Source organism: Notolepis coatsorum, assembly GCF_963971535.1.
Source record: "Notolepis coatsorum genome assembly, chromosome: 6".
In the NCBI taxonomy this organism is placed as follows: Eukaryota; Metazoa; Chordata; class Actinopteri; order Aulopiformes; family Paralepididae; genus Notolepis; species Notolepis coatsorum.
Window position 1 is genome coordinate 162,556,557 of NC_140170.1, and position 15,741 is coordinate 162,572,297.

At 40.7% G+C, this 15,741-nt stretch overlaps 1 protein-coding gene across 1 annotated transcript in view; it reads right to left on the reverse strand.

Moving 5' to 3' along the window:
• Positions 1-1,415: 1,415 nt before the first annotated feature.
• tfe3b (transcription factor binding to IGHM enhancer 3b) overlaps positions 1,416-15,741 on the reverse strand; it is a 40,901-nt gene continuing 26,575 nt past the window's right edge. Inside the window, exons 6-9 of the mRNA XM_084317688.1 lie at positions 14,444-14,500; positions 12,006-12,081; positions 7,141-7,288; positions 1,416-3,948 (exon numbers count right to left, since the gene is read on the reverse strand). Of these exons, the coding sequence (XP_084173814.1) occupies positions 3,502-3,948; positions 7,141-7,288; positions 12,006-12,081; positions 14,444-14,500 (728 nt within the window). The 3' untranslated portion in view covers positions 1,416-3,501. The remainder of the gene's footprint in view (positions 3,949-7,140; positions 7,289-12,005; positions 12,082-14,443; positions 14,501-15,741) is intronic.

The window sequence follows — 15,741 nt, forward strand, 5'->3', positions numbered from 1 at the left end:
AGTATAGTTTGGGTGATTCTGAGTAATCCCAGGAAAAGACACGAAAATAGCCCTTTAGTGAAATCCAGTTATCACGGTCATTTTTCGCCGGATTATCGAATCTTCCTGAAATCAACGCTAGATTATCGTTATTATGTCTTCTCATGCACGCATGAAAGGGCTTGTAGCGGGGCGCCCCTCCGTGCTGTGATGTGACCAACGGGAAACAGCACACACACATTCCACACAGACAGCTTCGATCGCGGGAGAAAAAAATATCAGATCAACGCAAGATTGGATATACTGTATACTGTCCTTACCTTGTCTCTGAAAAAAAAGAATCCAATTATCTGATCGCCATTCCAAGTACTGGTCGTGGTAATCCGTCCCACGTTATCCGGCATTGCATATGAACGAGGGGGCAGCCAAGTTGATGCATCGTTGTAAGCGCTCGTCTTGCCGGAAAATTTTGTCCGCGCCCGCACGGCTCAGCTCGGCCCAGAAAACAAACTACATCGTTTCAAATGGAGTGCAATAGCGTCTGCAAGGCGTTAGACGGTGGTATTTGCCGTCTGCGATCTCAGACACACCCAGAACAGCCTGCCCTGATGAATTATGAATGGCAATAGCGAATAAAAGAAATAACGATTAAAATCCGAGATATCTCGGGTTTGGCGCCCAGCGCATGGCAAGTTAACCCGGGATATCTCAGGTCTGGCCCCGAATGCGTTAAGAGTGAGAACCTCAACACTAAACATCCTTCCCTTTCTGGCCTCCACCAGGAGCTGATATGTAAGAAAGGGAATAGTTGAGCAAAGAGCAATCACTGATAAGCACCGGACCATAGCGGATGAGGTCAAAGAACAAGGCTAGACAGAATGAACTAGAATATGCCTTAAAACTGGAGCAGAAGCGTTCAAACCACCTCTAAACTCAGAAGAAAGGTGTTAGGTGCGATGAGTACTTTGAGCTCAAGGAGGCTCTGTCCAGGCAGATGGTATTGACTTATCTCAAACCCCACCCTCTTTTCTTCAAGATCATAAGAAGTCAAAGAATAATTGGAGTAAGAACCAAATAAACTGTAGTTAGTTCATGATAATAGTTTACATGGTATCAACCATAAGTTTTGTCTATCTCTATGGTATCAACCATAGGTATTATATACTGTATCTCTATGGTATCAACCATAGGTATTGTCTACTGTATCTCTATGGTATCAAACATATGTATCGTCTATCTCTATGGTATAAACCATAGGTATTGTCTATCTCTATGGTATTACTGTAGCCAATGTGTTTTGGTAGCTGGAAACAGATGGTAGTTTCTACGTATGTGGAATCAGGAACAAATTACATACTGTATGAACTAAGGCGAAAGGAAATTGACAACGGTGAATCATACATTTAAATCCATGTCACCATATTTCTGTTGGTGCCAGGAGGAAACATTTATTTTGTGTTGGTGCCAAGAAATGTATTGATTAAAAGTCAAATGTCCTTTGGCCATTTTGATTAATGTGTTTTTCATATTTCAATAGCCAACAATAATAGTATTAAACTCATGTCTGTCCATCACTTCACAAGGATTGGTAAAAAAGAAAAAAGAAAAAAAAAGAAGAAAGAAAGTAATTCAATTCACCAGTGTAACTGATAACAAATATGTCCGTGTTGAAAGAAACTACACACATAGTCCGGTGTGTTTTGAGACACACTCTCATTAAACCAACTGTACATAATGTTGTGCTGGGCATCCCACAAATACAATCCTTTCCAAACGTTTGTGACTATTGTATAGAATAATAATAATAATAATAATAATAATAATAGCATGGTATCAAGTTTTACACAACAAACAGATAAAACTTAATATAAAAAGTGAGGATAGTGGTTGCTTTAAAAGGTCAAGACCCCTCTGAATTCAAAGCAATAACACATTTGTAGTTATGTCACTGGTTCATCAGAGGTAAAAAGAAATAGAATAAAATAAAAAATAGGTTACAATCTTGGTAGAACGTGCTAACCATAAAAATCACCCAGCAATCAACATGTTTAAGAACAGACTGTAGATTCACTGATAATAAAGATGTTTAGTAAAGACTTGATAAAACTATTTTGGGATCAATAATATAATGACCTACAGTACTATGAAATGGTATAATTAATCTGCAGTTCTTAGCTTAAAGTTCCTCTACGTCTATTGACACAAACATGTTTAAAAAATAAAATGCAAATATGTATATCTCTGGCTACTCTGAAAAGTTGGCCTGCTTTGGCTAATTAGCTGCAGCAGCATTTGATTTTTTTTATTTATATATATGCATGCAACCTGGGTGCCAGCTATTAACAGTCTATAATAGTAAACGGAACAAATCTTTCAGGAAATGCATAGATTACCATAAAATAAGGTGCAATAAAAATCGCCTACCTAAAATATTCTCATATTTAAATGCAGTAAATATTTCACATTGTGCCAATTCACTTTATGAATATCCCTTTGGTAATTTCTAGTCAAGACTAACCCTATGAGAAGAAACATGCACTTGTGCACTTCAGCAAACAAACCCTGGTTCCAGTCAGTTGAATAAACAAAAAATAATCTTGACATTTTAGTTTGTCGTGCCATTATCATAATGAAAAAATAAACCTCACAGCATTCTTCCCTAAAATGTTGTATATAATATTCAAGCAAACCTTATATTCCTCCTAAATCTCTGAAGGAAACCTAAAGGAGAACCTCACCCAAAAATGCTAGTTTGTATATTACTCACCCTGTGATTACTTGGATTCATGAAGATTTATTTTTCTTCTCACATGTCTCCATGGTGAACGTAGAATCCAGAAAACAGTAGAAATACTTGATGAATTGAAGTTAATGGAGATTTGGTTTAACAGCAATACTACATCAAAACATCAGTTTACAAACTTGCTCACAATTTATGCAGTATAATCCAAGTCTCTTCCGTCTCTCACTATCCAGTCGTATGCTCAGTACTTCATAAACACATGCCACAAACCTTGCTAACAAAAACACTTCAGATTAAGTGCTGCCTTACGTAGTTTTGCTGTTGTTAAACTAAATCTCCATTAACTTCAATACTTAAAGTATTTCTAAGGTATCAGCGTGAGTAACTGATATACAAATGATTTTTGGGTGAAGTGCTCCTTTATGGAAAATAATTTAATTTGTTATTGCTAAAACCCATGTCCCCTTTTTACAATAATCCAATTCAACAAGATTGCATTCATAAGGACCAAGAATAATCTAGTCATCTGATGAGCTCCAAAAGGGAACAACAACAATGATTTAGGCCACGAATGACGTAAAATAAATGTATTCTCTGCTGAGAATGTTGATCATTCGTTTTGATACCATCTCTATATCCCAAACGCAATGCTGCAGTCCTCACACCATGAATCTCATCCAAGGATGATAGACTGCACTCTCCCTGAAATTCTCGTCTCTAGACCCATTGTCACTGTGTGTGTGTGTGTGTGTGTGTGTGTGTCTCCTGATCTGAGCTGGTCACAAGTCTTCATCCATGTCAAGGCTGCTCCTGCTACTGGTGTTAGAGGCACCTGGGGATAAGGGTAAGAACAGGGGGTCCGTCACCCTCCCGGGAGACAGGGTGCATCCGTCGTCCATGAGAATGTCCCCCAGGCCTATGTCTGGGTAAAGGGATGAAGCCGAGACAGCATCCAGCTCGGCGAAGCTCAGGCTGCCCAGGTCCAAGGGACTGCTGACGGTGACGCCGAGGGGGGAGTCGGAGGTCGGCGGGGAGAGGAAGGAGGCGGGGACCGGCTGCCCCATGGCCCCCAGGCTGAGGAGGAGGTTATGGGAGATGGCTCCTCCCACGTTGGACACCAGAGGCTGGCCACTCTGATGGGCCTGCTGGAGCAGGGAGGGGTCAGAGTTCAGGCCGGACGACATGGGGGTGGAGAGGCCGTGGAGCCGCGCCTGCATCTCCAGCTCCTGCCAAATCAACAGCATTGAATAGTAAGAACTCTGGCACTGGTCCTTTTTCTACACAGCTGGTGTGGCTTAAAGGGGCATTTCACCAAAAAGAAAAACAATGCTCATTTATTTTGCACATAATCTTACACACATCCAAAAAGTTTTGCACACATTAATTTAGTTTGTTACAGAGAGTAAATGAGTTTGAATATGGCCACCTGTGATGTCATCGGGGACATTGACATCCTTGTGTTGTGTTAATTACAGCACCATCAAAAATTGCAATACCCTGTCTTATAGGGACTGCTAAAGTACCTTATCATTGCACAAGGCCAATCAGCCTGTGCTTTGGTGCTGAACCAACGTTCAGCAAGGATGAGCGTGTGGGATTATGTTTCACATCAGGCAACAGGAAGTATTCTTTTGGAATCAAATTCCAGCATTCTCCATTGGCCTGCATACAGTTCGGAGCAACTGATGAAATCAGCGTTAATTGTACGTGATTGTAGCCATAGCCAGCGAGTGTTTCAGCAACATTTTACACAGCAGATAATGTCATATGCAGAATTCTAATGAGAGCTATGAGTAGAATAAAAATGTAAAATGGATAGGAACAAATGCATGAAATTATTAATCATAAGGGGCATTGAAATCTGATCCTTTGATATGTCCACTAGGGTTGGGTACTGTTCACATTTGGGAATCGATACCAGTACCTGGGAAGCGATACCAGTACGGTACCTTTTTTGTACTTTACTCTCTGTAATAACAAAAAATTTATTTCAGTAGTCCAAACTTCTCAATTTCAACAATGTTGAAACATTTAGTTATTTATTGTTGTAACACACCACACAAACTAAAACCCCTCCCTACCTCCCTCTCCCCTCCAAAACTGTTCTTACTAATTTTTTTTTATGTATAATTGTTTTTTTATGTTTAAATATCAACATTATCTGGCCATCCTCAGTAAATACTATCAAATTCCTCTGACCTAATCTGGTCTTTCCAAAGACCCAAGAGATGGGACAGCAATATATATATTACACATATTACCTGCTCTCAAGGTACCGAAATGTGGCACCGATTGGTCTAACGTAATTCGGTCGGTACACTTAAAAGTACAGAGTTCGGTACAAAACCCTAGCCGACATTGTAGGTAAAGGTTACTCATGATAATGGTAATCCAGTCTTGAAACAACTTGGTTGTGGAACTGCCTTGGTTGAATTGTTTTTACAGAGCAATGAGGATGGAAACAGCTAGTGTTTAGGGCTGACCTTCAAAGCTTTTTTTGGCCGTTGAAGCTTCGGGGGGCCGAGATTCGATTTTAATTCGAAGCTTCGAGATTAAAAGAAAAAAGAAATTATAATTTTAATTTTTTTTATCTTATGTTGTGTGACTTCTACAGCACTTTGGTCAACTTTGTTGTTTTTAAATGTGCTCTATAAATAAAGTGGATTTGATTAATTAATTAATTAAATTAATAATGAGTCAGGAGCTGCGCTGCCTGGGCAGCTGCTCTCCGTTACACAGCCAACAACATTACATAATTATGACTTAATTTTTTATTAAGACATGTTTTTATATGGGTCGAGACACTATAAAAAATACTATAGAGAATTGTCAGTGCTGTAAAGTTTAAACCTTTTTAAATCTTAGACAAACAAAACACTTTGCTTTTATGAAATATTGTAAGCCGTCATTTGAGGCTTTATAAAAGCAGCACAATTAACACAAATCCGTCAGTGCAGAGTCCGACCTCATCTTAAATAACAAACGGCATTGCTTGTTGTAGTTCAAAAAGAGAGGCAGAGAGGGCGGCTAGGTGGCGCAGTGGGCAAGGCGCTCGCCACCAACGCAGGAGATGCTGGGTTCGAACCCAGCTCTCGCCGTTGCTACCAGCTTGGCTGGTCGTTCATACTAATACAATTGGCAGTATTAGGGGGTGGGAAGCTGGTGGGTGGGGATCGGACGTTGTGGACAGTGACTCCTACAGGTCGGTTGGTGCGCCTGCGCAGTAAAATCAGGAAGAAACGAGGGCGGCGTGTCCCTCCCACGCAGACCCACGCCGCTAAGAGATGGCGCTGTGCAGGTGAAAAGATGCGACGGCTGCCTCCTCGAGTACCGGAGGGGACACGTGATGCAAGGCTTCGTCCACATTGCAGCCGGCTTGTGGGAGGCATGGCCTAACAACGTTCGAGACAGGGGAGGGTAGAATTGGACAATACGAAATTGGGGACGGGAGAAAAATAGAAAAATGGGGAGAAAAAATAGAGTAAAAAAAAAAGAGAGAGAGGCAGAGTTAATGAGGCGTATGACGTTTGTTGCATTGGAGGCGCAAGATTTTGCAGGTGGGAGGGGGGATAAAAAATATATATATATTTGATTTTTCTTTTTTTTATATATTCGAATCAGTTTTTCCCGTTCGAATCCCGTGCCCATCGAACGAAGCTTCGAAGTTTTGAAGTATTTTAAGACAGCCCTACTAGTGTTCTGGTGAAGGAGCTTCAATCTCAATGAAAATCAGGGACTGTTATCAATGTGGTGGTGACTGACACACATCCTGGAGACACAGCAACGGAAGAGATAAAACATATGTGTACATGCAACACCATTTTCATTCATTGGGAGGATATATTTGAGAACAAACAACACTATTGCGTATTTGCACTTAACACATTCTGTGCAAAAACGAAAAATTACGTGTTTGCTCGACAAGCGTTGAGTGCCAAAAACGAGATATTAATCGTTTGATCTTTTTACTTTGATCCCCGCTCTACAGACTTGCCCGGAGCGATCTGCATCACGTTGGCACATCCACATACACTAGAACTGCAATGCCGATCGACTATCACCAGGTGGCAATATCGTCTGTGTCTGAACTGGAATGGCTTGGTGTTGATACGTGGCCTCCTCTTTTTTTTCCCTTGGTAGGGGCCCCTCCTCCTGCTTGATCGCCCCGAAATTCCGTTGCCTAAGTGTATTTTACCATCGAAACGTGTATAGACGTATACACTGGTAATCGCGATGACAATGCGATCACTTGGAATTATTCTTCTTGGAATACCTTCTGGCTAAGGTAAGGTATATTCTATGTCTATTTGACCGAATCTGAACCGTGTTTTTCTAACGATCACAGTTATGTGTTTTACCGGACGTAAAACATACAAGCCCTGTATCCAAGGCATGAAGCTGCTGACCGCATCACTGACCTGGATGCGGAGCATGAGACTGTGGTTGGCCTGCTCCAGCTTCTTCTGACGCATCTCCGTATCCTTGCTCCTCTGCTGCTCCTTCTGTAACTTGCGGATGTAGTCGACCGAGGCCTTCAGGATGGTGCCCTTGTTCCACCGCATCTCCCTGGAGACAGTGGGACGTCAGGTGCAAAAGACAAATATTAGGCGTTTTGGGACAAGCAGGACTTTTTCATCATTCCCCCCTTTTTCTGGGACGTTTTAGCTCCCGTCTCAGGGCAGGACTGATCCCAGCACAGAGGAAGCACGAGTGACGCAAGTGTATGGTGATTGGTCCAGACTAGGGTCGGGTATCGTTCACATTTTTTATTTTTTTTTATTGATATTTTTTGCACAAATCTCTCCAATATTCAAAACATCTCTTTCCACATCATCATATGCAATTTCCAGGATTTGCCTTTTTCTTTTTTGTAAGAACATACAAAACATGTAAAGGACTCATACAAATACATTAACAACTGACATGGAAAATAAAAAAAGACTTACGAAAAAAGAAACATACTATACTATACATTATGCGTATACATCCCTGATATATATACTTTGCATGTAGACCGAACTACCTTCGAGCAGGTATGTGCTGCATCCTCTATCGGGATGCCACCCTTCTCCATATTGCATGTGAGAGAAAGCGCCCCAGACACATGCAGTTGTGCATGATAACATGCATGCACGCATGTCTCCAACACATGTATGTGGGTACGTGTATTATCGTTCACATTCTATCCCAACGGTACCTTTTTTCTGTACTTAACTCTCTCTCTCTGTAATAATAAACAAAAAAATTCAGTTGTAAAAGTATAAGTCCAAACATCTCAATTTCAACATTGGAATTTATTTAAAACATTTTGTTATTTATCGTTGTAACACACTACACAAAATAAATCGCATGATCATGTATTGTGTTTTTATATAATGTTTAAATATCAACATTATCTGGCCATCCTCAGTAAATACTATCAAACTCCTCTGACCTCGTCTGGTCTTTCCAAAGACCCATGAGACGGGACAGTAATATATTGTGTGGAAAAGGCTCCCTCTTGTTTAGTATATTACACTCTTACTCTCACTTATTACTAAACATGTAAAGGTGCGAAATTTGGTACAGATTGATCTAGCGTGAATCGGTACTCTGTAGTAATGATGTAATTCGGTCAGTACCCTTAAAAGTATGGAGTTCAGGGCGGTCAGGTGGCGTAGCGGAGGGACGGTCAGGTGGCGTAGCGGAGATTGCGCTCGTCACCAACGCAGGAGATGCTGGGTTCGAGCCCAGCTCTCGGCGTTGCTACCAGCTTGGCTGGTCGTTCATACTAATACAATTGGCAGTATTAGGGGGTGGGAAGCTGGTGGGTGGGAATCTGGCGTTGTGGACAGTGACGCCTACAGGTCAGGTCTCGGCGCTTGCTCAGCGGGGGCAGGACTTGGTGGAGATAGCGTGCCCTCCCACGCGTTACACTTCATCAATGAGAGTCCTCGCTGCCAAGTGAAAAGACGTCACTGGCAGTCGCCGCACGTATCTGAGGAAGCGTGCGATCGGCTTCGGGACGCCCTTGTACCGACTCGTAGGAGAACATGCGTACAACAACCAGGTAGGGGAGGGGGGGGGGGGGGGGAATTGGCACAACGACTAAATTGGGATGGGGAGAAAAACAGAGAAAATTGGAGAAAGAGAAGGTAAAAAAAAAACTATGGAGTTCAGTACCCAACCCTCGTCCAGACATCTCACACCTAAGTGTGCTCAGCTGTACGGTGCTGGAGAGACAGATGCCAAAAATGCCAGTCAACCTCGTATTGTAGTTGAAATACCAATGAATGAATCAAACTATGAATATTGTGCTGTCAGAACAGTCTCATATTTGTAGGTTAAATATTTAAAGTTCACTATCTGCTATTTTAGCGCTCTCATCTTGTTATCTACCAGGAAACGTCAATCTGGTGTGATCTATGCACGCACTGCCCAGCCACAAGTCTCCGTTCTCCAGGGAGAGAAGGCAGAGGCAGGGTCGGCTTACGTCACTTCAGAGTATCCATTGGTGGTGCGAATGCAAACAGAGAAAAAGCCATGAAGGTGTGTAGTTCTCTGGAGAGCTCCCCAGGGGGTAGTATCTTAAAATTAATGAAAACAGATTAACAACGTATTATTCTACAGAGATCCAATAGCTTGATTCTGAATTTAAAATCTTCTGAATTTGTTATTCATCAACAAGTGAGTCAGCTGTCCAAAGTGATTATCCCAATGTGGCATTCAGATTGTGGTGATACTGGGATGGAAATTTGGACAGCAAACTGGATATCATCCATTTTCAATGAGAAATGATAGTCAAATCTGACAATACAGAGCATTCCCTAACAATGGTATAAGAGCACATTTTATATCTTTGGAAAGGCTGATTAGTCACCTTTACATTTTGGCAAATATTTGGGGCCGCTACCCACGCGGTTAGCTGTGTTGCTCATTCCACGAATACACAATCCTTACAAGTTGTACCTCGTTGTAAAGGTGACTAATCAGCCTTTCCAAAGATATAAAATACAATACCAATTGGTATTATTAACTCATTGGACGCCACGGACTTGAGCATCGTTTGTTCCTACCACGCCAACGCTCTAAGAGATAGGAATAAGTGGCGGTGTTTGCAGGGCTATATATATATTCTATATTATAGCTATGGATACAATACTATGGCCCATTTGACATCAACTATCTATCGTTCAATATGTGATATTCATCAATATGTTTGCGTGTTATACCGTGGTGAATATAAGTATAGTTTTAGAGAGTGATCCTGTCTAATCCCAGAAAACGACGATATGCAGCAAAACATGAATTTCACTAAAAGCGTTGGTGTTTCTCGCCTGGACACGCTACTATTTCCAAATCAAATGTATATAATAGGCATTATGTTTCATCATGAATGCATGAAAGGGGGGGGGGGGGTAGTTTTTTGATGCTTTGATCATCACCAAGGGCATACGTTGTGGAGTAACTTTACACACCCACGTTGCGATCGAGGTGAAATCATGGTTGGATCAAAGCAGGATTGATATAATTTAGTCCTTACCTTCACTAGGAGAAACCACAAAAATAATATTCCAATTGTCTGATTGCGAATCCCAGTATTGGTGTCCATCGTGTCGCCAACATATTTCACCACAACAGATGCATCAGGGGCATTTGACGCTTCTCAATGTGATCGGGATATAAGGTTTCAAAGGGTGCTCGATACTGGAGGATGTGGCCGGTATTGCACTTTGTCCATGTCCACACGAGTCCATGTGCCTGTAATGAATAGAAATATCGAATAAAAGAAATAACGATGAAAACCCGACTATACTCTGGTCTGGCGCTGAACGGTTGGCGAGATAACCCGACTATCCTCGGGTCTGGCGCTGATTGAATTAAAGGGGAGTTATAATTGACAGAAATAATGTTTCCAAACTTTTTTTGAGGAGTTTATATATATACGTATATGTTTATTATATATATAAAATAATAATAATTTGAAACAGACGCATTGTCTAATACGTCCACTGTGTGTTTGTGTGTGTGCGCGTGTGTGCGCGTATTAGGGCTGACCTTCGAATTTTTTTTGGAATTTGAAGCTTCAGGGCCGAGATTCGATTTTAATTCGAAGCTTCGAGATAAAAAAAATAAAAAATAAAATATATTTAAATTATTATTATTATTATATATTTTTTATGTTGTGGGACTTGTACAGCACTTTGTTCAACTTTGTCAGTGCTGTAAAGTTGAAACCTTTTTAAATCTTAGACAAACTAAACACTTTGCTTTCATGAAATATTGTAAGCCGTCATTTGAGGCTTTATAAAAGCAGCACAATGAACACAAATCTGTCAGTGCCGAGTCCGACCTCATCTTAAATAACAAAGAGCATTGCTTGTTGTAATTAACAAAGAGAGGCACATTTTTTTTTTTATATATCATCACTGTTCTACTCCCCTTGAGTTAACTTCTCCCTGCGGTTATTACATCCAAATGTTTCCAAAAATGCAGCTTTCCCAGACACATATGGGAACTTTCAAAAGCTCTCCCTTTCCCTTTACTATTTTATCTGTTAGCTTATACATCTCGACTCCTCAGACACAAGGCTTTCACTCTCTGATGACAGCACTACGTTACGCAAAACAGAAAGTGAAAGCAGCGTGAGGCGCGCGCGCAATAAAAAAAAACAAATAAAAAAAAAAGAGGGCGCTGCTCGGCCGAGCCCGAATTATTTATTTAAAAACAAAGCCCTACCCAGCCCGAACCCGTCGGGTCGGGTAGGGCCCCGTCGGGCTCGGGCAGGGATGCAGTGCACTACTGTCAACCATAGAGGGGGCGTTAGTTATGCAAATCAGTGCTATATTAACGTCACAGAAACCATCAAATCAGAACAGTTTAGTTGAGTGAGGGAGGATCATGTGAACTCGAGACTAGACTGATGAGTCAATATGGTAATTAGAGACACAGACCCATTGATACTAACCTGTATTACTATAAAACCATGCTAAACACAGAAAAAAGGCATTTATAATGCATGTCCCCTTTAAATAAATAACTTATTTGGAACATACCTGTGTGTTTGCTATTTTATTGAAATAAAGTTTTTAAGTCGCAGGAAATTACAGAAAACATCACCAGCAACAGCAGAAGGCGCGGCAGTATCCATCAGTGTCTGAATAGTTTTACATCACTACGCGACGTGCCAATATGTTGACAATTCTAAATGGCAATCTATGAAATCAAATCCTTTGAATTATTATCATTTTATCAAAACACTACAATGTCCTAGGACACAACAGAAAGACAGTGAAACACTTACGGATCACTGGACTTGGGTATAAGAGCCCCCAGCTCCTTGATGCGGTCATTGATGTTGAATCTCCGCCTCCTTTCGACTATAAACAAGCAGAAGGAGACCGTGCAGAGAGAGAGAGAGAGAAACAGAGAGAGAGAGAGAGAGAGAGCAGTGACTTTCACTTCCCCTCTGTGAGGTGGAAACAGCAAGTTGTCATAAGCGCATTAGACAAGAGAATAGAAAGCAATACTAAAGAATTTTTTTTTTAAAACACTTTTAAAAAAGGCTGATTCCTGGTGGCTTAGCAGGTGTGGTGGAACTGGAGAGGTTAATCTTGGTCAAATCTTCATGGTTGATACACATTTATTGTTAAAACATTGAGTAATCAAATACAATTTAAATTCTTGACTTTCTCTGGCCAGGAGAAAGGATCAAGCACCCCCCCAATCCTGTGAGCTTGTCTCTATAACCCCTCTATATATTTCTATATACATCTGCATATAACCCCTAGCTCTGTATGATAGCATATACAAAAATGCTGTATATACCCTATATATAATATATCTATACTTTTTTCTCCTCTTATTTTTCTGTATTTTTCTCCCATCCCAATTTAGTCGTTATGCCAATTCCCCCCTCCCCTTCCTGGTCATTGCGCGCATTTGCCCCCTACTTGCAGGTCTAGGGAGCCCTGAAGTCTATCAGATGCTTCCTCCGATACATAGGAGACAGCCAGCAGCCTCTTTTCACCTGCCAGCGCGGACTCTCATTGGTGAAGTGTAACGCGCGGGAGGATCACACTACCTTCACCAGTTCCTTCCCTCGCTGTGCAGGCGACCTGACCGAGGAGGAGTTGCTGTTTACAACGACCAGGATACCACCCACCGGCTTCCCTCCCGCTGACACTGCCAATTGTGTCAGTATGACGACCGGCCAAGCCGGAGGCACCGCTGACAGCCGGATTCGATACCAGTGTCTCTGCGGTGGTAGACAGACGCTTAGTCTGCTGCGCTACCCGGCCGCCTATATATATATATATATATTTATTCTCACCATATATATATCTATACACACCTGACTGTACATACCTGCACATAATCCTTTTGTATATCTGTAGATACTATATCTATATCTGTACATATCCTACTATTACTAGTTACGCTGCTGGCCAGTATGACCAGTGTTTCCCATTAATTACCTAGACTGTGGTGGCCCGCCACAGTTGTATAATGAACCGATTTTTTTTATAATTTTTTTTTTGCCAATAGGGATGTATCAGTAGTATTGGCAGTGGTAGTAGTCGTAATAGTAATCCAGTATATTTTTTTATTTTCTAAAAAGTAAACCAGTTCAACACAGGTAACCACTTTTGCTTCATTTCTTTGATGGCTCAAATGTATGCTCGTCTAGTCGATTTTGTGTTTTGAGCACAAAGTTCATCATAGATATAGCCTCTTTATTTTGCTCTCAAAGTGCACCAGATTGATGCATTTAACTTTAAAATGTACCACAAAAGAAATTACGGTGCAGCATGCCCCCGGACCTCGGACCCCCTAGAGGGTCCGAGGTTCACCTACCACAGTCTCACAAAATCCTGTGGGAAACACTGATGACTACTACCATACTGTCTTTATACCTATAATATATCACTGTACATATTATACTACAACTCTGTACATACACTCAGTAGTACTAATTTGTATATTTTGTACCCAGTTCAATCACCTGTACATTGCATATTGCTGTTGCACATTACTGTTACATTTGCACTCTGGTTGGATGCCAAACTTATTTTCTTTGTACTGTACTTATGCTGTATAATGACAATACATTTTAATCTAATCAAATCTAATCTAATTTAATCTAATCTTAAAATTTCAGGGAGGGATGAACAGGTGAGAGGTGTAAGGGGGAGAGGAAGGGGGGTGGATACAGGGGGAGGGGGAGATATGAACAGAAGCCTTAAAGGGAACTTCCACACAAGCAAAGGCACATCTTGCTCATGTGAAATGTTTCTTATAATTATTCCATCATGAGCAAACTCTACATTGTCTCAAACTCGAACCACTATGCAGAATCACGTGAGCAGTATGCACCTTTACCACACGTTGGCCTGCCCACTTTCTGGAAACGAGTTACAAAGTTGGGAGAATACAGGCTCTACTTCTGGAGACGCAACCCGGTGTCTCACATTACACATCAGTATCTCAGCCAAACATTCTGCTCCATAACCGCATAAACTCAGAAAGAATAAACCTGATCATTCATATACATGGAAGGAAACCGCCACCACAGGCTTTTATACTAACTCGTCAGATAAGCCCACAATAATAAATACAATTAAAAAAAAAATTATGACAGGAGGAGATTCACAAAATTGATTACTCGTGCACAGAAGAAACAATAAAGTTAATAAAGCAGAAATTCCAGAAATAATAAAAGAAAATAAGACCTGGACTTACTGAGGTTATGGTTGTCCTTCTTCTGCCGTTCTTTCATTAGAGATTTAACATCGGTGTCTGAAAAACAGAAACCCTCATCAGGACATCATCCATACTGTTCTCCCACCCTAGTAAATACCGTAGTCTGCTGACAAACGTGAAGATGGATTAAAAGGGTTAAATGTATGAATTTACACAAATCCATACATTTAAGTAGAACATAATATTTCTAGGGAATATACCTATATTTATCATTTATTGTACATCTGTGTTATATCGTATCGTTGGAGTATTTAGATATGGCGAATCATGACACAATCTTGCTGTCAATAATGATAAAAAGTAAATACAAAGTCTCACAAAATTATTTCTGAAATATCTGAGAATATTTCATGAACATTGAACACTTGGACTATTATAATCCAGCCATTTTCCAAACCTAAGCAAATAATTTCATATCTAAACAATTATTTGGGGGGGATCCTTTTGAATATCACAATAATATATAGATAGAAAATTGAATATATTTTATAAGTATATAGGCCGATAGATATGTATGCAAATGCATACAAAGTTCATTGAAAGGCGCAAAACGTTTCAACTTGAGCGAGAGGTTTGCCAGGCGAGAAGGAGCAAATACAGGTATATCTTGACAATGTATATATATATAATATATTTAGCAAATTTAGCACCAAATGTTTTCCACGTGTTCCCCATCACCATAGCTTTCATTTTGGGGTAGGGGCCACGTCATCATGATGGATTTCAAGATGGCCGCCATGTAAAATCAAGGTTCTGCCCATTAATAAATATCTTGGTCCATAGCACGCTCAATATTTGAGCAAACACAAAGGTATTGGTATCCCTGTAAACTAGAGAAGCTAAGCTTTCCATTGGTACCATTCTCCGTTGGGAAGGGGGTTTTAATAGGCAATGATTCAAAATTATGTTAAATCTTCGACCTAGATAAAACTGCCATGCTCATCTTCCAAAAGGTCCCTTGGCCGTTCACATGAATATATCAGAGTGCACATTGGTTTTATAGGTACCCACAAGCCTCTTCTTTCCAGACATACCCACTTTGTCCAACTTGCATGCTATTTGAGGCAATAATCAAGCAGGTTTGTGCATGTGGTACAAATGTGTCGAACATTGGGTTAGGGTTCGTTGTTAGAATGTTGAACATAGAAGATACATTTTGGTGTCAAACTACAAAATTTCTGGGTCAATAAATGTGTTAATGCTATGAAGAACATCCTGGTCGTTTGGCCATTACGGTGTTGATGACCGGTATAGTCACAGACAGCTGTCATGAGACG